Source organism: Uncinocarpus reesii, genomic scaffold (assembly GCF_000003515.1).
Source record: "Uncinocarpus reesii 1704 scaffold_3 genomic scaffold, whole genome shotgun sequence".
In the NCBI taxonomy this organism is placed as follows: domain Eukaryota; kingdom Fungi; phylum Ascomycota; class Eurotiomycetes; order Onygenales; family Onygenaceae; genus Uncinocarpus; species Uncinocarpus reesii.
In genome coordinates this window covers 1889049-1914459 of record NW_003052498.1, presented here as the reverse complement: position 1 = coordinate 1914459, position 25411 = coordinate 1889049, and the positions used below count along the sequence as shown (strand labels likewise).

General features: G+C 48.0%; 10 protein-coding genes across 10 annotated transcripts; 3 read left to right on the top strand and 7 right to left on the bottom strand.

Annotated features, from left to right (window-relative positions):
- Positions 1 to 346: 346 nt before the first annotated feature.
- Positions 347 to 1018, bottom strand: UREG_05428 (NADH-ubiquinone oxidoreductase 40 kDa subunit; the record flags this gene model as incomplete). The annotated part of the gene is made up of 3 exons (XM_002584693.1): positions 347 to 442; positions 495 to 585; positions 780 to 1018. The coding sequence occupies 3 exons, from the start codon at positions 1016 to 1018 to the stop codon at positions 347 to 349; spliced, it is 426 nt and encodes a 141-aa protein (XP_002584739.1).
- A 561-nt stretch (positions 1019 to 1579) lies between these two features.
- UREG_05427 (uncharacterized protein) lies at positions 1580 to 1944 on the bottom strand (the record flags this gene model as incomplete). Its single annotated transcript, XM_002584692.1, has 2 exons — positions 1580 to 1614; positions 1680 to 1944. The coding sequence occupies 2 exons, from the start codon at positions 1942 to 1944 to the stop codon at positions 1580 to 1582; spliced, it is 300 nt and encodes a 99-aa protein (XP_002584738.1).
- Positions 1945 to 3333: 1389 nt separating this feature from the next.
- Positions 3334 to 4230, top strand: UREG_05426 (uncharacterized protein; the record flags this gene model as incomplete). Its single annotated transcript, XM_002584691.1, has 3 exons — positions 3334 to 3601; positions 3703 to 3908; positions 3976 to 4230. The coding sequence occupies 3 exons, from the start codon at positions 3334 to 3336 to the stop codon at positions 4228 to 4230; spliced, it is 729 nt and encodes a 242-aa protein (XP_002584737.1).
- Positions 4231 to 5393: 1163 nt separating this feature from the next.
- On the bottom strand, positions 5394 to 7577 carry UREG_05425 (uncharacterized protein; the record flags this gene model as incomplete). The annotated part of the gene is made up of 6 exons (XM_002584690.1): positions 5394 to 6067; positions 6162 to 6282; positions 6344 to 6657; positions 6733 to 7205; positions 7257 to 7338; positions 7571 to 7577. The coding sequence occupies 6 exons, from the start codon at positions 7575 to 7577 to the stop codon at positions 5394 to 5396; spliced, it is 1671 nt and encodes a 556-aa protein (XP_002584736.1).
- Positions 7578 to 8317: 740 nt separating this feature from the next.
- Positions 8318 to 9526, bottom strand: UREG_05424 (uncharacterized protein; the record flags this gene model as incomplete). Its single annotated transcript, XM_002584689.1, has 4 exons — positions 8318 to 9074; positions 9127 to 9285; positions 9355 to 9454; positions 9508 to 9526. The coding sequence occupies 4 exons, from the start codon at positions 9524 to 9526 to the stop codon at positions 8318 to 8320; spliced, it is 1035 nt and encodes a 344-aa protein (XP_002584735.1).
- A 670-nt stretch (positions 9527 to 10196) lies between these two features.
- UREG_05423 (uncharacterized protein) lies at positions 10197 to 11502 on the bottom strand (the record flags this gene model as incomplete). The annotated part of the gene is made up of 3 exons (XM_002584688.1): positions 10197 to 10910; positions 10962 to 11363; positions 11422 to 11502. 3 exons carry the CDS (start codon positions 11500 to 11502, stop codon positions 10197 to 10199), a joined length of 1197 nt encoding a protein of 398 aa, XP_002584734.1.
- Positions 11503 to 12203: 701 nt separating this feature from the next.
- Positions 12204 to 14472, bottom strand: UREG_05422 (uncharacterized protein; the record flags this gene model as incomplete). The annotated part of the gene is made up of 5 exons (XM_002584687.1): positions 12204 to 12767; positions 12829 to 13691; positions 13753 to 13991; positions 14111 to 14378; positions 14460 to 14472. 5 exons carry the CDS (start codon positions 14470 to 14472, stop codon positions 12204 to 12206), a joined length of 1947 nt encoding a protein of 648 aa, XP_002584733.1.
- A 1288-nt stretch (positions 14473 to 15760) lies between these two features.
- Positions 15761 to 16343, top strand: UREG_05421 (rhomboid protein 2; the record flags this gene model as incomplete). Its single annotated transcript, XM_002584686.1, has 2 exons — positions 15761 to 15994; positions 16161 to 16343. The coding sequence occupies 2 exons, from the start codon at positions 15761 to 15763 to the stop codon at positions 16341 to 16343; spliced, it is 417 nt and encodes a 138-aa protein (XP_002584732.1).
- A 583-nt stretch (positions 16344 to 16926) lies between these two features.
- UREG_05420 (uncharacterized protein) lies at positions 16927 to 18954 on the bottom strand (the record flags this gene model as incomplete). Its single annotated transcript, XM_002584685.1, has 5 exons — positions 16927 to 17106; positions 17167 to 17547; positions 17610 to 17963; positions 17987 to 18669; positions 18693 to 18954. 5 exons carry the CDS (start codon positions 18952 to 18954, stop codon positions 16927 to 16929), a joined length of 1860 nt encoding a protein of 619 aa, XP_002584731.1.
- Positions 18955 to 22875: 3921 nt separating this feature from the next.
- On the top strand, positions 22876 to 24647 carry UREG_05419 (uncharacterized protein; the record flags this gene model as incomplete). The annotated part of the gene is made up of 5 exons (XM_002584684.1): positions 22876 to 22918; positions 23259 to 23716; positions 23769 to 24197; positions 24251 to 24451; positions 24540 to 24647. The coding sequence occupies 5 exons, from the start codon at positions 22876 to 22878 to the stop codon at positions 24645 to 24647; spliced, it is 1239 nt and encodes a 412-aa protein (XP_002584730.1).
- Positions 24648 to 25411: the final 764 nt, after the last annotated feature.

Here is a 25411-nt window from a genome sequence, read left to right as displayed (position 1 = left end):
GTAGTAATCTATCCTCGAACCCGAACATTGGAGCTGGACGAACAATGGTAGTTTCAGGGAAAAGTTCTCTGGCGGCATTTTCACCGTGAGCCTGTACCATCAGGTTAATATTCCCGCTTGACGAATAAAGAGCGCCTCAGAAAAAAACAGACCTTAGTGCGGAAGAATTCCGATGGAGAGTTCACGTCTGCGTTGTGGGAGGAGACATGAATATAACGGTCAACATCATATTTGGCAACGGCTTCCACTATTCTTTCAGTGCCTTCAACATGAACATCCTCAAGCGTAAAGTTCCTTAAGAGGCATAGTTTAGTCATTGTTTCATGCGGTATGGAGGGCTTCTTGTTTACTTTGTGGGATAATCTCGGCCAATTAAATTGTACACGACATCCGAATGGCGTACGCTTTCTTCAATTGACTGGGTGTTCCGGAGATCGAATTCCTGGCACTGATGTCAGCGTTTTCAAGGCCTCCAAGAAGACAACAGCACTCACCGTGAAGATAACACGCCCCAGGTCACCGGTAACTTTGAGATGGCGTTTGGTCATCTCCTCCCGGAAGGGAACAATAACTGTACATCCTTGCCTGGCTGCACAACTAATTAGCCACCATGTCTTGAGATGCCGGGCCGTCCTCCTACCAAGTCTGTTGACAATATAGCGACCTAGGAAACCGCTGGCACCGAAGACGGTAGCCGTATGACCTAGCGATCAATTAAGCTTAGAAACGATTGTCAATTGTTATCTCGGTTGATCAATTACCTCCTAACGAAGACCTACATGAACGCAAATATGCTAGTTAGCACCGGAATATTTTTCTCGATGTCTATGGTGCGAGTTGAGGGATTTGACACATACCGTCCACCCTGCACTTTTATGATCGGGGTACCTGTGCGAGTAATAAATATGTCTTGTAGGCTTCTCTTCTGGACATGAGGTTGCAGGCGGGCGGAAGAGGCGGGCGGAGCGAGGATGGCCTTTGAGCCGAATGCGCCTTGCACGGCGCGACACTTCTGCATTGTCTCCCAATTATACAACCATCAAAGAAGACGGTTGAAATTGGAAGTCACAATAGTCAAACAACGCGAATAAAGTGATGGTTGGTCAACTGATCCGACCGAATGGTGTCAGGATTCACCACCTGTGGTACTTGGTTGCTCCTCGACGCCGTGAATCTCAAGAATCTGTGCTATTCTTAATCCGGCTAGTACACCACTGGTTCAAATACAATTGCTTATGTAACTTAATAGCTAACTATATCCTTGGCAACCGGGCCTCGTTCAGTATCGGAGGATGCCGGCAATTGCTGCAGAGACACATCAAAATGAAAACAGCGTATCAGTGTGATTAATTCATTTGCGCAGCAAAACAGAGCCTTGGTTGCTAACATCCCTCAGACACTACTTATGGCAGAAGTGGTATTGTTGTAACAGTTCACACTCTGCCACGGATATTGACAACAAAAATAGGGCAGCACACCACCGCTCAATAACAGTAGAAAACAAGACCCATTCACAGCAAAGTCGCCCCAAAAGCGATGCACCACAACCCTCCTGAGTCGGCGATCTTTCGGCAAGCGACTAGGAGAACCAGCCCCAAACAGCGCCTCTTCGTTCTATTGAAGCGGAAACAAGGGTTAACTAGAGGCTCAGGTCTACGTACAAGATGACTTCGACTTACTTGCGTTACCAGCTGTTAAAGATGTGCAACCAGTGCAGGAATTGAGAACCTCCCCCTTGCAATTCGCCCCGGCGTAGATTTTGAGGGATTTCGGTTTGAAGTCATGAGCAATGAGTTTGTACGGCCCTCTACCAGCGACCGGGCCTAGGCAGCCTTTATTCGCGTCTCCGGTGTTTGTGCTTCGTCCGCTGGCGGTTTTCAGCTCGATCCAGCCGGCTGAAGCAAGGGAGCCGCAGAGGAGAACCGTGATCGCGCTGAGTTTCATTGTGGGTTTGGCTGTTTGTCGAAGTGATAGTTAACGTTCGGTTCGTGTATACGCTTGATGCCGTTGGTTTGTAGGAGGACGTCGAGTTGAGGGGACGGCCGTCCTTTTATGCCTTTGTCCATAAACATAGGGGTATTCCGTATAGGATGCGGGAGCCTTAACACTCCAACTCCATTGGGTATCCAAATACAAACTGAGGATAAAGCAACTCCTTTCACAGATACTTCATAATCAGAGACCAGGCTGACTTCTTGATTTGGAAAGTCAAGAATTGGTATGCCTGATCACAGGTCAACAATATTCTGTAGAAGACATGCAGTGATCATCAGCTTCTTATGTCACAATGCATGTGCTTTCATAGCAGATCAATAAGTCTGCAAGTAGGGTGTGTTGAGTTTGGTTCCTGACTGAATGAGTGGAGGGAATAATAGCTGCTCAGGATTGTCGAAAGCATGCATTGCACGATTCATGTATGATGATCCGGCCTAGGTTAAACCCCGCAAATCGAATGTAGATCTAGTGCTCACTTAGAAACAGAATCCGAACGTGTTGAGGCAACGTTCTGTACGCTAATCCGGGCGGAATCAGAGAAAACCAGAAGGAGTACTCCGTACTAGATGAAGGCTTTTCAAAAGGTGCCGGCTGTCCAAGCTCGAAGAGGTTTTGTCCCACGGGGCTCCGCTAGCTTCATTCAGCACATTTCTCAAGAGATAAAAGAACATCTACTCGCGCTACGCGCCCACCTCTAGTGGGCGCTGTTTTGTATCACCGGTGCGCAGGAAATGGTCCCTCAAGATAAACCGTTGGATCGGCAGCATCCTGCTCAGTCTGGTAAAGAACATCCACAGTGCCAGTCTTTTCCGCAATCTGCCACGGAAACAGGTGGAGGCAGTATCGTCGGCATTGAGACGGGATCACAATTGCGGGGTTCTGCGTGATATTCAAAATACCAGCGAGCTAGCTGTCTTTGCTCCTCGGAGACCCGGAGACGAGAGTTGAAGATTGTCGGCGTTGTTGTAGGTGTTGTTCAAACCTTTGAGCACGGCGCTGCCGAGTACGGAGTCAGGGATGTTGGATCCAAGAGTGGCTTAGCGTCTAACTCAATCAAATCTGCTTATTCATTAAGCATGACTAATCAAATTCTCTCCGGTATGCGAGGAAGACCATGAGAGCTCTCATCAGCATCACATCACTGACAGTCTGACACTTGACCTCAGGCGTTCATGGCAACTTGAGTGAAAGCATCCGCGATAACCAATACGGCCTAGGCATATTTGCAGCTAATCTTTTTCTTTATATGACTCGCATGAAATAGAGATTTGCTGTTGGTGTCCCCTTGAACACGGCAGTTCGCTTCATTCACTGCTCCAAGTTCCCCGTCAAGTCGCCATGCAGGCCAACAAGATTCCCGAGTTTCTCGCAGAGCAGCGAGAACTAGCTCCAGAAGAGTACCAATCTACATTACTCGATTTTGAAAGTTTCTGGGAGCGAAAGCTATGGCATCAGCTCACCGACGGCTTGATAAAGTACTTCTCTGAGCCCCCGAGCGCGCCGCAGCGGCTACCTTTTTTCAAGAATTTCGTTCTTAGCTTTGCAGATAAGATTAATCAGTTGAAATTTGTGACGTTAGGACGAATGGCTTCGGCCCAATGCAAAGGTTTGTGAGGTTCTATTCTGTTGCGAGCTTTCGAGACTGGTTACTGACATCTCTCATTCGGTCGTGTGTAGATGATGCAGAACGACTATCTTTTCTAATAGCCTTGGCTGATAAAGTCAATAAACCTAGTTCTCAAGACGCATATGTCTACGCCATGTCAGATGTCGCCGCCGTTAAGCTACGACTGGGGGATTTTGAGGGCTCTCGGGCAAATCTCGATGCATCACAGACTGTCTTGGACTCATTTGACTCTGTCGAAAACGTCGTGCATGCCTCGTTTTATAAAGTAAACGCAGACTATTATCATGTACGCGAGCCCGGCCTGGCAATTGTGCTTTATGTCCTTTGCTAACATTTCTTTTTTTTTTATCAAGGCGAAATTGGAGTTTGCTTCCTACTACAAAAACGCGCTCCTCTATCTCGCCTGCGTTGACGTAGAGGACGTCACCCCAGAAGAACGTGCAGCTAGAGCGTACGACCTCAGTATAGCTGCTCTAGTATCGGATACAATCTACAATTTCGGCGAACTTCTCCTTCATCCGATCCTCGATTCGCTCACAGAAACGCCCCACGCATGGCTCCGCGAACTCTTGTTTGCTTTCAACCGCGGGCGATTTGACCGCTTATGATGTTTTAGCGGGGAAATATCAGCAAGAACCCTCTTCTTGAACAACATAAACTTTTCCTTTACCAAAAGATCTCCCTCTCTGCACTCACAGAGATGATATTTCGTCGACCGCCCCACGATCGAACGGTTACATTTGCAGCAATATCAGAGGAGACCAAAGTTCAGCCGAATGAGATTGAGCATCTGATTATGAAGGCATTAAGTTTGGGTCTACTAAAGGGCTCGATCGATCAAGTATCACGGATTGCGAGGATCAATTGGGTACAGCCGAAAGTGCTGGATATGAAGCAGATTGGGGGAATGAGGAACAGGTTGAAGGAGTGGGATGCTGGTGTTAATCAGCTGGGTCACTGGATTGAGGGAGTTGGAAAAGATGTCTGGGTTGCTTAGGCATGTGTTATTCCTGTCCGAGATAGCAAAAGATGCTAGGCATTTTAGCGCATGATCCAAGACTATACACAGGAGAATGTCCATTTATGTGCAATGTTACAAGGAAACATGAGGCTAAGGAGAGTTGTGCTTGCCATTGAATCCAGGAATCCAGAATTTACATGGCACTTTACAATTGCAGTCAGGTGGTCAGCCTTCATTCTCTGATGACCTGATGATAGAAACTTTTTAAAGCCCTCCCTTCATCGTATTATGCCTCTGGTTACGGGCCACTATAAGCCAGCCAAAATGCCCTCTTAAGTGTGACAAGGTGCGAACCCGACTTGGGTACGTCGGGTTCCTAGTTCTATGACATCAACGCCATCAACCACCGGTTCGTCAACATAGATATTTCTGTTCAATACATGACGCAGGCATTGCCCTTCTGATGGCCTTGTTTCTTTCGTGTTGAGTAAGAGCATCAATGAGTTACTCAGCTTTGAGAGACATTAACCACCAGAAGCTAGGGCAAGGTAGTACTCCATAATGAAAAGGTGTCTCTATGCTCGTTGCTACGAAAGCTGTTAATATGCAGACTTTACGCTGTAGGGTCAAGACTTACCAACTTCTGGCAATAACTTCGCCAATATCACCCAACTTTCATGGTCTTTTATATATCCCTTGAATTACTCAAGTATGTCGCATGATTACAATCGTGATCAGCCCGCCCTTTGAGGCTAAAACGTGGTGCCTTTATAGTTTGACACCAACTAACATAGATCAGTACATAGCTCTTTAGGGCACGAATGCATACGGTGTATCGAAGCAATCGTCCCATTTAGTCTTTCCCGAGGCCCAAAATCTCTTGAACATCGACTTGGCCAACAGCGGCAACGAAGAACCCAGATCTTGACTCATCTCCGTCAATTGCTGAAGAACGCAATCGCGCGCGGCTAGGCTGCCATTCACTGCCTCCATTCCGGACACGGCCAATGGCCACATCAGACATTTCTTTATTCGTTCAGACACTAAAGCCCTTTTTAGCAGCAGGGATAGGCGGTCGCTGTGGACAGTTCTGATGATTTTTAGTTCCGGAGTTGACGGAAGGACGGAAATACTCTGAAGTGACGATATGCAGTACAAAATGACAGCTGATTGGTATATTCTCCCAAGCAGTAGCCATTCCTCTAAAGAGGAGGTGTTGGGTGCTGCCCATTGCTCTGGAGAGAAAGCGTCAATGTGTTTCAACACCGCCTCGGCTGCAGATTGAGTGAATTTATTCACAAGGGATGGATGACTTCCTCGAAATCGCAAGTGGTTGATGCTAATGATATCGAGGAACAGAGGTGGAGGACAAAGAAGGCTGGGGAAAAGCCCATCTCCATACATTTCTGATGCCAGGTCCATCAAGTCCAGGTGTGAACCGGTTGGGATTTGCTCGGACGGAGGGCTGGTTGTATTCCCAATGACTCCAATACTGGTAAGCGCAAGAGTAAGCTTCTGAAACACGGGATATCAAATTTCCAGAGGCTGGGGAAGGGGTATATACATCAAAAAATATACCAGTATTGGTTTCAGGTATGGGGCAGCGCGAAAATACTTTTCTAGGGCCACCGCGCAGCATGATTAGTTTAGCAGCGCCGCCAAAATGAAGCCGCCAATCCGGCGAGATAGGGTCTCGGATCTATTGCCAGAGGAATCAACGTTAGCGCATAATTCCAACCTCTCGAAAACAGGTAACTTACTTCTGCAAAGAGAAAGAGAAGAACGCTAGTTATGGTCGCGTCGTTAGTACGAGTGGCTGGTTTGTCAAGGTCTTTGCCCATGACCCGTATGGCCACACCCCGGTGGTGCAAAAGGCTTGACCGCGCTGGCATCAAGGCAGAGCGGTCTGTGGTGGGAAGCAGCTTGTGAATGCGGTGATTTAGGGCGAGCCAAATCAAACTATGTCGTATACCCTCGGGGATGAGGTAAACCGCATCAAAAGCAAAGCGAATGAGATATGGGTTTGGCGCTAGCTCGTGCATGGATGCAAAATCAGGGTATATACAGAAGTTATCTAACAGGGTACCATGGAGAGTCAGCATATGAGATCCGACCTTGCCTTACGCCTCTTGCCATAGGGCTGGCTCACAGTAGTACACGGTGTGCATCATGACAGTAGTCTCATCTATCAAGTCGACAACAGGCAAGGGAACTTCTGCTGCTTTCATTTCGGCACAGTGCGGCATGACTTCGGCTCCAAGCGTTGCACCTTTACGAGAACTGGCACCGGCATTGCTAGAACGAATTGCAAGGGTAGTGGTGTGCCCGTTAGTTTGGGATGCCGGAGGGCGTTGGCGCCGCCGAGTGCGGGAGGTCACCTTCCCAGGAGGAAGCCATTTGAGCGGTTTCTTCTCATCGTACCCGGGACAATCGACGCCGGCCGCCACGCACTTCTTACACGCGGGACGCTCGGAGCCGCAAACTAGTCGACGGCGGTGGCATTCCCAGCACTGCCGTTTTCGACTCGTTTGCTTTGTAGCTGCCGATGATTCCATATGCTTGGGTCGGGCCCCAATATCTCCCTTGCTTGGTGCCAACCAGCAATTGGACACGATGAAATGGCTGCTTCGTTTTGTCAGTTTTGAGAGAAACAGAGGTGGGTGATGGAATGACTAACTATTGCCATTTCTCCCCATGCCCTTTATATCCCCAGCGATGATCTGCACCCGTCCTCCGTCCTCTGCACTCTTAATTCCTATTCTGGTTAGCGCGGTAAGGCTGGAGGAAGACAGCCTGAACTCACGGATGCAGCTGATGTCGAATCAGATCTTCACTATGGAGTACAAACAATGCTTGGTTAGCTGCATGGTTGTATCAGCTTCCTGAGATTGTAACTATCGATTTATCAAAGGGTATCCCCTCGTTTTCGCAGAAGGCCATGAGATTAACTAACCAACTAGTTATTAGTGACCCATAGAGATGATTACCGTCCATTCCTCCCCAACCAAAAGGCAAATGAAGGCTTTTCCAAACGTCCATAACACAATTCTGTGAATGAATTATGTATTGGCCAGTCGAGGCTACACATGAAGAGAGCCAATTGAAGTGGCTGTCATCCCTGATGGCTGGTGCACAGCCTGTTCTGCCCCCACCAGGTTTTAACAAACTTGATAAACTGTAGTGACTATTAGCTCCAAGACTACTCCGTAGATTGAGAAGCCATCTAGGAGAATTGATTGAGACGTTCACTTGCTGTTGAAGAATCTTGGAACTTGACAAATTGAAGTCCAAAGGTGGTCATGCCCATGATTTGGGATGTCCACTTTCAAAGCTCGACTGAACAAAGCACAATCAGCGCTTGCTTCAGGTGCTCGAATGATCTACGGAGTATATTTGCCATGAATCAGCCTTGGGAGCGCCTAGTGATCGGCAGATGGTGTTGCATGGAAGAGGGTGTTCAGCCATGGCGAGCACAAGTATACGGCCTTATACATTCACTGAGCTTCACGCGAAGATAATTCGGTCAATATTACCCGTACCCCATATTGATCAAGGATCTAAAACTAACGGTCTAAACGTCCAGCTGGCAGAAAAGGCAATGCACCCACGGACCAAGGACGGCAGTCGGAGGCAGTCTAAAGGGCCGAAAGACTCCGAATGTTGCAATTGTACGCCAGGGAAAAAAAAAAAGCCCTCTCTTAAGCCCAGTTCTAAAGATTATACCCATCCCCATGTTACACGTTGCTCTTCTGAGGGTCGTGACCCTTGACCGCAAAATATCCATTAGTTTCCCAGAACGGCTTCTCTTTCTTTCCTGACCAATTGACGAAACCAAATGGATCAATCAAGGTAAGCCAAACCGGCCGATCATCCTTCCAGCCAGGCCCTTCCAGCTCTGTGATACCGTCCTGCGCGAGGTATGTGTTGTAACTCTCCGGAAGATATCGTCTTGGATGCCACCAATTCCACATGGCGGAATTGATCAGCATGAAAGTCGCCTCAAAGACGTAAAAGAACCACTCATATCGCAGGAGAGGGCTGATGGTCGCAAGGTCGACGTCTTGGGAAGCCAACGCTTTCGAAGTGTCGAAGTGTTCAATGGTCCGATAAATGCAGCGTGCTAGGATGAGGAACTGGCTGGCATATAACGTCAATAACGGAGCTGAAACGCTGCGGGAGCTCACGCGGGCCCTGGCGCAACGCTGGTGGAAGATGCCTGCGAGCAGGCAGAACAGAGCGATTACCACGATCTGGACCAGGAGGGAAGCCTTTACTAGGATTTCGCCGACTTTGTTTACATCTTCCGATAGTGATTTGTTGACGCTATACGATATGCCAATCGCATTCATCACCTCAACAATGCAAGATAGCATCCCAAACGTGGTGAGAACGCGACCTGGGTGAAGAGGTGCAAAATATGGTACGTAGTAAAGGATACGACCCAGGATGTGGTAATTGGCTAACTCGAGAAGTGGTCTGAAAGCCAGGCTTCTTTAGTACAGCGTCACAGGCAGCTTTTCCCGACAGAGTCGCAGCTACTTACGGGGCCATATAAATCAACGAAATGGTCGCGATATAATAGTTGAGGTTATTACCCTCGAACAGATAATTGAAAGTACCGTACTCTCGCAGCGCGAACCCGGCAGTGAACATGAGGCCGCAAAGCAAGTGCAAGCCCATGAGCTTGAAGCACTTGTAATGGCTATCATGGAAAACTGTTAGCTGATGGCGGGGGACTTGAGGAGCAAGACAATCCTGGCGAGCAACTTACTAGCATTGCCAGAAATGGCCGGTTGTTGAGACCGCAAATGCGATCGCGAAGAAGATTGGTGCTACCTTGTTTGGAGCATAGATGTAGAGGCTCCCTTCAACTGGATATGTTGTCAGCAAGTTTTAATCGCTGCAATAGGGATGCCCGCAGTACCAGGTCGGCCGTCAGGCATACTGAAATGGGTGCAGTCCCTCTTCACCAAGTGATCAGGTAGAGAACTCGATTAATCAGTTGAAAAAAGGCGTCAAATTGAATGTCCTTTGCAAGACGAAATAACTCCGAAGCAGATTATAAACTACCATGATGTCCATTATATATACAGAGTATACAGCGCCCAATGCCATCTTTCCAGCCCCCATTCCGCCTCGCATTTGACATTATTTTCCTGGTTCATACATCCATATCCCATCGAGATAGAAAGCGATCAGCGTCAGAGAACGGGCCAATTGGCTCACGGCAACCTAAAAGCGCGCTTGACCAGAAAGAGGGAATTGCTTGGCCAAGACTTCACTGCCTTTTCAATTCATCATTCTGACAACAACAGTGATTCAACATCCTTGCTATTAGAGTTTCTAAGATGGCATCATATCCGCCTGATCCCTCAGCTGGCCATGGGAGATATTGAGGTCTTTCACACGCTTCACCTCTAACCTCCCCAACTTAGCCTGAGGGCACACAAGCCACTATTTCTTAGCATGGAGGACAATGGCTGTGGTAACTATGCCTGCGCGTCTGTTATGGGAGCTGGGTTCTCACAGTTGGACCTAGAAAAGCTTCAAGCTTCTCAGATACGGCAGTATTTTTTAGGTCATTCAAATGCAGGAGCTAATATTCCGTCCACATCAATGCCAAACTCCTTGCTCATCACACACTAGCCCGCCCTCTCTTTCTGGGACGTTCTGGCCAATCTTCTGGAAGAGAGCCAAAAGCGCATCTTTGTCTTCTTCGTCACAGGACGAGATATCACCCAACTCTTCGGGTATATCAAAGTCGCTGGACCTTGTATGGAAGCCACCGTCCCAGGTCAGATACCGATCCTCGAAGAGGCCTATCTCGATTTCTCGCTCTTTCTCAAACGGAAACTCGTGACACCACATGCTTTTACCGATGCGGAAATGTTGTAGAAGCGGAAGCCCCGTGCGGAACATGGCAAAGTAATCATGCCACCGTGTTGTATAAATATAGCGGGTTGTACGTGGGTCGAGCGAGCGCTCCACCTCATCCCATTTTCCGCTTAATGCACTTGGATGGTAACGATGAAGGTGCCCTTGCTCCCATTCAGAGTATACGATCGCATGGAGAATGATGCAGTTGTCGAGGTACAGCTCCCGCAGCGTAGGACCATGGGAGATGATCCAATCTAGCTGATCGTCGTGGAAGAATTCGTATTGCCCTAGTGCAAGCGACTTCAATCTGGGGAAGTGGATACTGGATAGGTCCAATTTCGGAAATAAACCAAAAGGCTGGTTACTGTACAAAGTAAGGTGCTCGAGAGTGGACTTAGTCGGGCTAAGCCAGTCCGACGGAAGCTGCTCAAAGGTATGCGGGTTATCCACCTGGAGTTATTAGATACCTCCCGAACCGAAGTGTATAGAGATGCGACCTACAACATAGCCATAATCCCCATTTTGTCTTTGATTCGAGACATTCAGTCGGAGTGCTCGTAAGCCGTGGAGCATCTGTGCAAGCAAGTCTAGCATGGCGGGATCTTGCAAAGCAATACTATGGATATTTCGAAATGCCAAACTTCGCGGGCGCACTGAAGAAGCAACCAAGGACGAGAAAAACCATTGCAGTACTTCCAAGCGGAATTCAAGATTCTGGGGAGGATAATCACTATAGAACCCGCCGCTCTCTTTAGTGAAATTCTTCTCAAAACGCAAAGTGATGTGTTCTAGGAGCGGAAATTGAGTCAATAGCGACATTTGGGCTTTTGTCTCAAGGGAAGGCTCATAATCATCCGTCTCATAGCCATGGTCAAAATTGCCCCCGTTTTCCGGCTCCGACTCCTAGAGCAGTTAGTTAGGACAGGGAGAATAGTTTCAAAGATACTACGATTTCACATACCCAGTCCTCTTCAATTGTGTTCACATATACTTTCCGCACATGGCTTTTCAAAATACTGTCATCTAGGATGTTTCTACACATCCTGCAGCTCTGCTCTTCGGGGAACAAGTATAGGACCCTAAAAAGCGCACGGGTTGACAATGCCGAAAGTAAACGACATGTATACCGCAATGTTTTGAGAGATGGCCGGTCCAGTAGAGATACAATAATATCAAGGACTTCGATAGCGAGGTCTGTCAGGTTTTTCATTTTGAATAGATGCTTTAAGCCCTGCGGGGTGTTATGGTATTGGAATATAGCTTGTATGGAGAGCGTATACGATGGAACACTTTAAACAGCTTTCGAAGTTTTTTGCTAGTTTTGATATTGAAAGGAGAAGACTGCGAAGGGAGCCCACTGAAGGACAACAGCGTCGTGTTGAAGGAAACTCTCAAGTATGAAGACGAGGTTAGCATCGGGGAGTTTCCTAACAGCCAAGAGACCAGTTGGTTGGCTCCGCTATACAAACAAATCACCTTGTAAAGGATCACGGAGAAAATACTCCTAGAAATTTCTCTACCCATTGACTTTAATCAAGTGATTGGTTATATAGTTTCGTTGAGATATATGGGGTTGAAAACGTAGAAAATACGGAGTACGCCAACTCGAAACTTGGATTATTGGACGGAGTATAGTAAAAAGCTCGAAGCGAATAACCAGAACAATATGCACTCCGTGATTAGATACAGCTTCAAGGATACCAACGCTACGAAACTGTATTGATGGGTTCCTGTTCGCCTCTATCAAACTAACACTGACGAGACTGTCCCCATCACCCCAGCTAACCAGGCCGGCCACCAAACGCACCACACAGCTACCTGCGTCCACATTCCCCATACGTTCCATCCGAATGCAGCCTCGGTGAGGATGTCCTCCACGGAAACATTCCACACCTTGCAAGCCACCAAGAGAACCGCGCTTGGGGCAACCAAGTTCAACACCACCAGGCCCACTACTACCCTAGCAAGAACACAAGGCGTCAGCGGCGATGGTTTAGAGACTTTAGTGTCCTTGGGAAGTGTCAGCTTGGCGCTGGTGGGCGAGGTGGGCGAGGTGGACGTTGTCGACGTGGGTTTAATGTATCCTGCGAATGAAAGAGGGGTGCAGAATAGCCCCATTAAGAGGGAAAGAGAGAAGTTCAAGGTCGCAAGCGCGGAGAGGAAGAGGCCAAGCAAGAGAAGAGAGAACGATTTGATAAGTAGGAATTGCTGGGCTGTGGGAGCATGAAATCGTGTAAGTATGGTCGCAAGTACGAGTGGGGTGAGGATATTGATGAAGGCGAAATAGTATGCTGTCGAAGCGAGGAACTGCAAAAAGGTTAGTCCTTGAATCTGTAGTATTCGACCACCTGAGAGGAGCAGTACGTACTTGTTGAGAGAGGTGATTGAAAAGATAAAGAGGGACGGCCCCAAGGAAATGCAGCCCAAGAACCAAACCAACCGGGAGCGCAAGATGCCGCTCCAGGGTTCCGCTAGTCTCTCCCTTCACGGGGGAGTCACTGTCTGCCTGGCTTGCTGGCTGTCCTTCGCCTGCTTTTTCTACCTTTTCCAAAGTTGGCTGTGCTTCAGGCGCCGAATATCCGCTTTTCATCCACAACGCAATAGCCATGATTGTAAAATTCCCTGCAATCAGCATAGCACTGGGAAGATATGTTCCAATGCTCACAAACCGATTCGCTTGCATCAACAAGTAGAAGAAGAAGCTCTGATGCAGGTGCTCCAATAGGTTATTTAGGCTTCGAACCAAGCCTTCAATTGTCCGACCTAGAGCCATCTCATCTTGCCATCCCTCTCCAGTTGTTTGGATCGTGATCGCATCAATGTGATACGGAATGAAGCTGCTATGAAGTCCCGCCGCGCTACCCAAGCCTTGCCTCATCATGCCTCTAAGCATAGTCCGCAGCCTCATCTTGTAGCTATCGTTGTGATTCCACATTTCTTGCAATTCTGCCCGGATGCCCATTTGCCCACTGGATATTGAGACTGCGGTGTTGAACAAATCCAAATTCGGTAATTGGCCGTTGACCCCGTCGTAGACTATGTGCACGGATTCAAAACGATGGTCAAAGGGATATTCAAAAACCAGAGCACCTTCGAGGACGCCGCTCTTGAGGGGCAGCGGCTCCACAGATGGAGGGTGCATGTCATGATAGGCGTCAACCCATGCCTGAGCGCCGGATTTGCTATCCGGCGTGATTAGGAAAATGATATCTTTGGACCAGAGAGACCATCCTAAGCAAAGAGGGTCAGTGAAACCCAGACAGCAATTGTCTAGACAAAGGTATGACCATACTTTTGAAGTACCGGGCTAGAGTCAAAGCCAGTGCAACGCCATTGAGGTTGGGTTCACCCTTGATTGTCTTCCACGCGGCGACCAGAACAATTGCTTCTGTACCATCGCCCCGGGGGGCCTGGATGATACTATAAACATTTTGGCCCGAATGGCGATGGCCTGCAGACCGATATTCGTAATTCTGGGTCGCAACCTTCAAGCCGGATTCTGCGAAAATCGATTGCAATTTTTGCGAAACCCTGCGTCATGAAAACCCATCAGCGCAATGTTCGCCAGACCCGACGGCAAGTCACCACAAAGGCCCCCTCCCAAAAATCTGTCAAGGTATTTCTATCGAGGACGGTCGGGAAGAACGTACACATCATACTCCGCGTCCTTGACCGCTTCAATCTCCTGCCTATATCCCCGGAATATATTCTGGTCGCTCCCCGAGAAGTACGTGTGCACTTGTCCCGGCAACAACGCATTTTCAGAAATGTATGTTTGTCGAGAGTATTCGTTCAACGGCAGCAGGAGAAGCCATATTATACCGACAAGAATGAGGAACGCGGAGAGGTACGGAGGAAGTTTGGACAAGGGGCGCGGATCGCGTCGTAGTTTGAGGATTAGATTCGCTTGGAGACCGACTGTCAGTTCAGAACATAACCAAGCTGAAAACTCGAGATTGACAAAGTGAGATATGCCAGATTGTTAGTGATTTTACTTACATATTAATGCCATTGGGAAAAGTGCCCTCACGGGTAAGGTCCCATGGAAGCCATGGAGTTTGAAGGTCACCTTGGGAGCTTCGTTAACCACTAGTTAATGTGCCACTTTGGAGTCGACGACGCTCCGTAAGTTAGTTCCTCCGAAGTGATGCAGCACAAAACATACATGAGGAACTAGTATCCTTATTGAACTGAAGAAAAAATACTAAGATACTTTCGATTCTCATAAATCATTAAATATTAAATATCTCTAAACATATACATGAAAAGTATAATCTATGCCATTCCGTTCTGGCTGCAATCATTACATGGAATGCAAACCGGGTATTGTTCAGAACAAGAAGTACGAACAGGGGTATTTGTTAATTCAATACTATACCTATGTAGGGTCCAGCTATGGCCCTAATCGTTGGGTAGATCCAAAGTAATTCATAGCCACTGCGGGACCATTAGAAGAACCGCCTGTTGGTAGTATTCCGTACCTCCCATAGGTTTTCTGGTCAACCGATACGTAATGTGGAAGGATTGCAAGGAGGTTTAATTTGCTTTCAAACCATCGCAGGATCTTTTCCGGAGGGAAAAGGATTTTCAGATAGCCGAGTCCAACTACGAAGGCAGGGTCAATCGATGATTTCTGGCCGACGGGAGAGCTAATACTTACGGACATATCCCACGGCAAGAGCACACAGGTGTCCCAGAAAACTGGTGTTTGGCACCAAGGCGAAGACGAAGATTGTTGCAATCAGCGGTGTAGTCCAAGTTGGGATTTTAACCGATCCGAGACTACCACAGGTTAGCCATATCCCCGAATAAGTCTAGAAGGAGGCAAATCAACGTACCTAAAGTGAGGATTTGAAGCATACGTCTTGATGGCTTCTGACCCAAGGAGGAGGAACACCCAAACACTGTATGCGGCTCCGTTAGCGATACCGGTCAAAAAAGGTCCCTAGCATCCATACCTTGATCCTAAAATTGCAGAATCTCCCCGTAAAACATATTTCTCAAGGAGTATATATAACCCTCCCGGGAATGTTGATAGTGCTAAAACAAACCTGTCAGTTACCCATCCCCGAATCCAAACCTTGCTTCCAGGAGTAACCTACGCCCCATAAACATAGCCAGTGAGGTAAGCGTTCCATATTCTGCCTCAAATCTCTCCAACAACGGCGTCAATGCTAGCACATTCAAAAATGCGTGGATGAATCCCTGGTGGATGAACGGGTAGGTGTTAAGTCTGTGCACTGAAATCCAAGAAATAACAATTGTCAGGACTTCCGTGCCTCAAGAATCATATCGAAAAAATGCAGGGTGTATACCCACTGCTTGCAAGACTAATTGCACTGGGCTGCAATGCTCCCCAACGCGGGACGCTCCACGCAGGTTGTAAATCCAGGAGCCAAAACGTGGCAATCGCTAATAAGACCGTTCGCGTGAATAACGGGAGGCGCAGTATGTACGATCGGAGCCGCATAGGGCTGAACGGAAGGGAAGGAAACGACTGCATGTTATTGGGACGGATGTTCCTCGAGGGGACGGTGAGCGCCGAATGAGCTGGATTGGAGACGGATCAAAGGCCGTCGTCGCAAACCCGGTCGATAAAAGTACGGTTTCAATGGGTTCGTGTTCAGTATGACTCGAGCGAACACTGTAGATCGTATAACTGGGGCAAGAATGCGATGACCGAGGCCGGAAAATAGGTAGGTGAAGAAGTCCAGCCACGCAGTTACAATAGAGGAACGGCCTTCACGCTCTGCAAGCTCTGCAGACCCCAGCTCAATTGAACACACCACAGCTATTCCGTCGTCGAGCGTAACACTGAGTCGGTTTCTCGTCACAACCTGGAGGGCGGGTGTCAACGAATTCGCAGGCTACTTTAGGGACTAATTAGTTAACTAAGTCAGCAAACACGCAGACCAAAAGGGATATCCTTGCGCAATCTAACTTGAGATTTAAAAGGCTAATTTCACCCCTCGAAGATGAACCGGTGCTGTAGAGGAAAATATGGGATTTACCAGATACTCACGCAAGAGTTGAGATCAATAAATCTTTGGAAAGTTTAGCTTGAAGCTAAAACAATGGCGCTTGTTAACAAACCTTGGCGAAAGCGCCCCTAAACACAAGCCCAGAGCTTAGCTGGGCATCACTCTTACTCCATACATCTTGTCGAATAAGGAATTGAATGAATTATTATTCGAATCTCATAACCCTTGTATGGTTATCAGGTTTGCCCTTTAGATACAGATATTAGAGTAGAGAGAACGTTGCAGTCATAAATACATTACAGGACATTGCTGTCCAGATTCCGTCCTCCGATTTCGTGCTCCCTTTTTATTTGATAAGACCTTAAACCGACACGCACTCCAAATGAAAGGGTATAAAGCGAAAATTAGTTCTGCAAGATATGTAGAAAACAAGAAAACAATGGGGCAAAAATGCAAACTGGGTATCGTTATCAGCGACTAGCCCTCTATGCTGGAAATCGGAATTTTCGAGGAGCTGGAAGTGCGTATCTCTTTGATGCCCACGCCTTGAGCGAGATGGTGACAATCTCCCAAGCCATCACGAATGCCGTGAAGCCCATGCCGAGCGTGAAAACGAACATCGCATTCAGGTCGTAGTGCACCATTGCGTCAATCACGTCCTTGGTCTAGAGAGTTGTTAGCGAGGTGGACTCGTCAAAAATGGTCACGCCCAAGGTCGAACTTACGCTAAGCATGAAAATAAGACCACCCGAGATAAGGCAAAACGAAGCCACCAGTTCAGAGGGTGGTCGAGATGGGAGCAACGAAGATGGCGGGTGAAGGTAAAGCATGACATAGGTGACAGCGCGGGCGAGCGAGAATCCAACAAGAAGCATACCCCACTGGGAATGAACCATCGTGGAAACCATACTAGCCTGATGATGCGAACTCATCATCAGGCCAAGTAAGAGAATCACAATGGCCGGCATTGGGTTAAGCGATAGCTTCTGGGTTTTTGGTGGTTGCCATTCTTCGACCTCCGCATACTGATCCAAGTGCACTGGGGCTGCGAGCACACTTGTGTTTATCCACTCCCGGAGACGTGTTGATTCCGCGAGCATACCACACTTGCATCTATGTTAGCCCTCAAAAGGCCTTTTTTTGACCGAAGAAGGTACGTCAAACTCACCAGGCCTCCGCCAAAGAACATAATCGAGATCGAGACGTGTTCGAGATCTTGCGCCGTCCATGCGTCGCCCCAAGCAGCCAAATGTTCAAGGAACACATTACTCGCGCCATAGAGGAAAATAACAAAGGACTCAACAAATTCGCCGGTAGGGATTCTAGCTTTCCATCCCACGATTGCCCGTGAAGGTTTGACGTTCCAGGCCCAACCGAAATCGGCAAAGCAGCCAACCCATCTTCCCAGCGTCAAAAGTCCGTACCACACAAAGATACCTCCTTTGATGAAATGCGCGAGGCCGTTAAAGATATTGCTACCTCTCTGAGGATCGTCAGCCTTTGCAAAATGGCCAGGCTCGTCCTAGTTGTGAAGGTAATACTTACAAAGATGCCACCATATGTAACACCCCCACTAGCCAGTGCGATGAAGCCCAGTATCAGGATTGTCCTTTCGATAACGACATGTATCATCCTTAAAATGTCCAGAACGCGCTGAGGTAGCAAGCCCGGAATACGATGCGCCAGATATTTGTCTAGGAAAGCAGCCCCGAAAAACCGTCGTGGTTTGGGGTTATGTATAGCTCCATCGAGTGGCTTTTCCTCAAAATCATCGGCCTCGCCATCACGGTACATACGACGACCACGCTCCACTGAGCTGGACCGTGGGCTACGCAGGGATGCAGAACTTCTTTCAGTCCCCTGTCCACTATCGCCGGACCAACGATGTTGGCCTTCGCGCGGGATATCCTGAGGAGAATCCTGTGGCACTGGTAAGAAAGCAACACTTTCATAACTGGAATCGCCAGCGCTTTTGCTTCTTCCGGAATAGGCAAAAAGTAGCCCCATAATGACCTCCGCGATTATGACCCACGTAGCGAGCCATCCAATTTTGTGGTGCGCATTATTTTCATACAAATCTGGGGTTTGGCTGTTATAGATGACACCCATAAGCAGCCCAAGCGCATTGACGATAAGGAAGAGAAATTGAACGGGAAGAGTGAGATAGGATCGCGCAACGCTAAACATGACACCTGGGTTGTAAAGGTGATCAGCACCAATATCTCCAACTGTAGCATTTCTTCACCCATACCGATCGGAAGAATGAAAAACCAGGCAAGAACCATTAGGACAATGTGAGCCGCGATAGCTCCAAAATGTTCTCCATGGGCAAAGTAGCTTATTGGGCCAGAGGTATCAGCCGGTTTCGCAGTGGTGGTAAGAGAGGGCGCGATCCCTCCACCATGCATGTCCATACCGCCATGGTCGTCGCCGTGAGGTTGTGCGTATACTCCCAAAGAGAGGAGAAGTGGAAGGACTCCGAGGAGGGAGTATGATATGGGCAGCCGCAACATGAGCCAAGAGAATACTTTCGTGATAAGTTTCCAACGGGTAAGAGGCAACCAGTAAGGAAGAGAAGCGAGAGGAGCTTGCTTCTAGACGGGGATAAGAAGAAGCATGCAAAGGAAGAGAGTGGCCTGACTAAAATGAAGGAGGACTCAAGGAGAAAAGAGAAGCTGTCAAGAGCTGAACGAAAGCAAGAACTCATAAAAAAGAAGAGCGGAGCTGGCCTATTATTAATGAAGCCGGATAGGAAGATCGGAGCTCTCCAGTTGCGGCCAGAATTCGGCCTGTGAAATCGAGCAATTTTAGCTACCCTTGGGTACCAACCGTTGAGCTATTTCTGCGAATGGAGCTGGGGATGAAATGTTATGCATGCTCCAGCAAAAGAATGGAGATACCAAGCTTTGTTTTGATCAGTCCCTGAAGTCATAAGGCTGAAGGAGTTTAGCAGCAGAACGCTCCCCAACACAGCCATTATGTGTCGGATGGCAGTGTGTTTGCTTGAGCAAGCAGACAGGCGTGCTGTCATCGGTGACAAAGAGAGGGCCCTGTTGTGCATGGTGGAACGGGAGTGGAGGGAGCAAAAAATCTGCCAAACAGCCACAGTCCATCATCCTTGGGATGATCACTCGATGACGCTGGTGGCAGTGGTGGGGAACACGACCAGCCGCATGACCTAGACCTTTTCCCGCCCTGAACAGCTTACTCCCTGTCGGTGCTCGCGTTTCGCTGACAGTCCTCGGCCGGCCATCTGGGCTCCGAGTCTCGTCTACATCTGATAAGAGACGTTTAGCGATTTGCTAACTTCAGCTCCAGATGTCTTTCTGCCCGACTTCCACGCCGGCCGAGCTTGAACATTGACTCAAGCTTATTCGACACGCAGCTATGCGCCTCCATCGCCGCCTCTCCCACATCGCCAACTGGATCTCCAAGCAAGGGTTCGCTGAGATTGCTTTGGAACTCGCCCATGCAGAGCCGGATACGGTCATTCGTCTCTCATTTTAGCTTCACCCACAGGCACCGGGGATTAGTAATTTCACATCACTCTTCGTCAAGACTAACTGTTACACTGGTCCCGGTGCTTCCGCAGGCTCCAGCCGTTTGTAATATTTCGTAATCTCGGGGTAATCTCGTCTGCGATGCCAAAAGTAGACGCGGATTTCCAATTTGTTCTCTGTGCTGATCAACACTCACTGACAAGGACTCGGGGGATAACACTCGCAGGTTCGGGGTTCGTGGGAGCCGAAACGGCTGTCTGTCCGCCTATCCCACGATTGCAGTCGCTGTGTGTTTGGTGAATACCGAGCAGTTACACCTTCCGCCATATCATGTGCAGAACCTTGATGTGCCCCCTCACGGAGCAAAGTCCTCCCAGGAACAATGGCCTATCTCCATGAGTGAGTCAGTCTGGTCGGACATAAATACTAGCAATATCCCGGCGCATTATTGTCACGCGCTGCGGCGCTAGGGTTGAGTTTCCGAGTCTGCTGGATGAGTATCTGCACATCTGTCGTGTTCTTTACGCCTGCATGGGACTGCTGCATAACAAGAGAAGGGTGAGTTAACCTCCGATCGGATGAAGCTGTGCCGTCCTGTCCGATCTTTCATCCATACATACTTTGCTTCCCCTCACACATCTCATCTTGAAAATTCTTGTCGGCGATTGATCGTTTTCTTGACAGGGCGCCAATTCTCTTCGCCTTGTCTCCACCGCTTGGCTTGAACACCCTCTCCTCGCGGCAAAGTGGTCCCCGTCGTGACGGCGTCGTCTATATAAAGAGTTTGCGTGGGTCAAAACGGAACGCTCGGGTGAGCTAGGCCGAGCGGTCAAAAGCTGCTGTCGGGACACACGGCACCCGGGGATCTTGGCAATGGAGAGGAGCTTGCCGGACAAAAAGAAAATACTCAAAAGAGCTGCGCTAAAATCGCGTCGTCATAACCAACCCTTCACTTGCTAGTCCCCGTTGCAACACATGATACGTTTTATTTCATGTCCTTTGGTGCATCACAAAGCGGTGATCGGCGGTTCAACCGTTTACCAACGGGCTTCGAGCTCACTTGAGTATAACTGCTGGATTGCTCAAGCTCCGACCTCATTCTCTACCCAAACCCCTCCGGGACTTCAGCAGAGCAAAGTCGAATATTTATGCAATGTTCGATGGTTTCTATGAATTTGGTTCACCGCCAGCCGGTGACCTTCCTCAGGAGCAGGATCCGAGCAAAATCAAAGAACGTCTCTACGCTATTTACTCCCCGACTAAATCTCCCATGTGCTTGCCAAAGCATCCCATAAGGCCAGGCACCCTACGGGGCTTTGTTGAGTTGCGTGTTGTACATGCAGCCTTCTACTTGACTATCTTCCCAGTTTCCTGGCTTTTCTTTACATCGACAGTGCAAGAGATTGTCACTGTCGCAGTTGCTTCACCCGTACCAGGTTGTCTTTTCTAGATCATGCTTCCGCTGCTGAATACATGATGCCATTTCCCTCAATATCCTATCATGTTGCGGCAGTAACACCGGAGATCTAACACTGAATGCGTCCGGGATGAGGCAACGAGCCTGTTATGTTGATGCTGATCGATTTACTATTGCTTCCAGATAGCTTCTCCCGTTTCCCCTGTTGACATACTTACATGCCTTTGTCGGCCCTGTGTGTCCTGGCTTGTTTAGTATGTCATTTCCTATTGACCGATCGGCGCAACAGCAAATACGGCTTCTCCAAAGCTTACATTATATAAAGCCCCGGCGGGCTTCAATGTGAGGCTTCGAGCCCTAATTATGCAGGGCCTTCTGTTTGCCATGATGATATTTGGCCTCATGATGGTTTTCACACATCACTTCAACTTGCACGCGAGCATCATATGGCCGAATGGGTTTCCAGGTGGCAAATCTCCCGTTCCCATTTGAAATTTCGTACCTACTATTATGGTGGCAGCTTGCATTTGATAATTAATGACGTTCTGCGCGTCATTGAAAAGCTAGAGGAATCTGTAGCATGGACTGGTCCAAGTAACAAAATGTGCAAGGCGGCTGGGCTAGAATTAAACATCCTGAGGCTTGATTCTTATCACAAGGTCCCACGTCAGATATATGGAAGATCGCTCATACCAGAGCCTTTGGCCATATGCCTCATGGAATTATTAAACAAATCGGAATTGTGGGTCATTGAATGATAGCTATCACAAAGCTTAGTTGTTTTCTATATAGTACTTATTCACCCCCTCTCCAGTAGTTGGTTATAGAATAACACAATAGGTATTGGATGAAACAGGTGATTTTAGTGGCCTCAAGAAATTTTTAAGGCCATTTCTGTTTAGCATGCTAAATGAGATAATGATACCTCATACCATGTTGACTTTTCTACTGCAGAATCATCAGCTAAGAGGATTCATGTCGAATGTCAACCAGGTGTCCATTTCAGGCGGTTCGCATTCGCCTCATGCGTCACGTGATATCGAATTTCGCTCCCGAGGACCCTTCCTACTGGGGGCTATTCATGAAAGGAGGCCTGAATGCCATCTTTTGCGATTCATGTATACACAAGAAGTGTTAAGGAGAGAAAAATTTTTCAATCTGCCGCCTGGGGTTCAGCTTTGACTTTGTTTGGTTCCTTGGTAGTTAAATAGGTCAATGGCCGGTACCTTAAATCGCTTGACCTTCATTATTTAACCCTTCCGTCGATGAAGCCTTTGGTTTTGACAGCAGACTGTTCTTGAAGATTGCTTTGATATCCTTTTTGCTGGTAGACTCATTTAACGATTTATTTTAAACCCCTATTTTGAGGCAGGGCTGGCAGCCTGAAGCGCTCCTCCTGACCAACTCCGTCTTATGAACATCCTACTCTTCCCTTACGATATCATTTGACATTTCAATATTCCTTTCTTTCTAAGCGGTGATTCCGTTCTTTTTTTTAAATTCCCTTCCTTGCGACCATGGCGGAAACTACTAGTGACCTGGCGCCGGAATTCGGCTGCGGTATGGTTCCTCTCACGACCTGTTCCATGAGGAGGCTCTGACCGGAACAGAACATCTCAAGGAAATACTTGAGACCCACTCTAAAACTGCTGGCCAGTTTTACGACTCTTTGCTACTTGTCCGGGAATCTCAGTCGCTGCAGCCTCAGGCATTTCATGAGCCATCGCAGCCACATTCTACACGAAAAATATCCTTAAAGCCGTTATATCAGTGCCTTCATTGTCCCCTTAGCTGGCCACGGGGTAGCCGGGCAGCCCATAAAGAGAAGACTGGACATGTATTCTGTGAGAACGGCTCTACTAACTGAAAATATTATCTGCGCTAACAAACTGTCAAAAAGTTGCTGATTGCCGAAGCGGGTCAATATGGTGTCAAAGTTGCGAAGATTTTATATACGACACTGAGGTTGATAGAGTTTTGCGTGATACGTCTAAGGACTTACAGCGCAAGGATTTACTTTCGAAAAAGCGCTCGATGAGTGAGGCTCTAGCCTACGCCGATGCAGAGGAAGCATCATATTTGGCATCGAACAGCAACAAACGGATTTGCGGAAAGGATGGCATGAGAGGCTTGTATAACCTCGGCCAGACATGCTACATGAATGTCATTCTGCAGACTTTGTTCCATGAGCCGTTACTGACAACGTATTTTCTTGGTCATCGTCATCGCATGTACGATTGCTCAGAATCAAACTGTTTCGTGTGTCAGGTCGCAGAGGTTTTTGCGGAATTTCATGAAGAGAAGGAGGAGGGTTTCGGCGTCCTCAACTTTCTGTTAAGTTCATGGCTATCATCGCCTGTATGTTGGCGTTCCTGAAGAACTTGCAATATATCAGCTGATTCCTCTACAGGACCTTGCTGGATACCAGCAGCAAGATGCCCACGAATTCTATCAATTTCTCGTCAACAAACTCCATGCCACAGCCGAAGACCACGTTGACGGATACGAGCAGAAATGCCGATGTTTTTTCCACAAGGCTTTCTTTGGGAAGCTCCAGAGCAGCGTGACCTGCCACCGTTGCAGAAACACTAATCGCACCGAAGATCCAATCATGGATTTGAGTCTTGCTTTTCAGGTCCAGAGAAAGAAGAAAGCATTGCACTGGATTCCGGGCGACTCAGAAAGCACACCAAGCCTTAACGGCTGCTTGGATAGCTATACAGCTCCCGAGGAATTACCTGCTAGCGATTATAACTGCAGTTGGTGCGGAACGCCGCAAGGGGCGACAAAGCAACTTAGGCTACGCAAACTACCTGTGATATTATGTATGCAGCTTAAGGTCTGTACTTCATCCCCAGCAAGTGAACCGCATATGCTGATCCTCGAACCCAGAGGTTCGAACGACATCGGTCCGTCTCCGAAAAAGTCGATACCAAAGTTGCTTTCCCGTTCTCCATAAACATGGCGCCATACACCACGAGTGCCAATTCGAAGAATATCTTTAAGTATACTTATGATTTATTAAGCGTGGTGGTCCACATTGGCGATATTGATTCGGGTCATTATCTTGCCTATTGCAGGCAGGGAGAGCAGGTACGTGGATTAATTCTTTCTTTTGCTCCTAAGCATATTTGCGCCACCCTGTTTACATTGTATGGCGTGACACTGATGGACTGAATAGTGGTTTAAATTCAACGATGACCGAGTTACCTGGGCCACTGATGCGGAGGTGCTGGATGCCGACGCATATTTGCTGTTTTACACTTTACGCTCCCTTTCAGGTTCTTGATTGATGAAGTTGACGTGTCGAATAGCGTTCAATGTATCAATATGGGCATATGGAGAATGGCGTCGGTTCTAGTTTGTCGCAATTGTTCAGAAGAAGAATGTCTGATGTCTTGACTTCTTACATTGTGTTTGATCTTTCCATGTAGCTACTCGCGTTCTTTAAATCCAAAGCTGGATCATAGCATAAATCGCGACATCCTGCTGGATGAAATACCCATCGCCCACCCAAGCATAATAGATGTGCACCGTACAAGCCCATGAAATCTTTCTAGGTTTTGACATCGCTTCCATCGTCGGGTTATCTGATGAGTCTGGAGTCTAATCAAGGATTTTGGGCTCGGGACTTGAAAATAGCTTTTTTGAAGCCGTTATTCCACATGTCACCCACCATTCTAGACGTCCGAGAGCCGGGTTATTAGGCTGCCGTACCACGGATTGGTACCGCTACTGTTCACAAAGCAAACTGCTTCTTCCGGGTCTTACTTTGCCTGATAGCGGCCGAGGTGTAACAGTATTTTGAAATTCGAGCTTCCAGGCGTTTTTCTGTGAAGCTAAAGAGAATTGGGGTTAGTTAAGGTAGAGGCCTTATTGTCATCGAATTCCTCTCCCGCGGGGTCTTGATATGCCACTAGAACGTTGACGGCCAGAGGCTCCTCTGGTTGAATATCGACCCCTTGTACTTCCCCGACTTGCACCTGTTGCTGTCGAAGTTGTCGAGGCCATTGAGGGGGCTGTCGTAGAAAATTTTGAGGGTTTCTTCAAGGA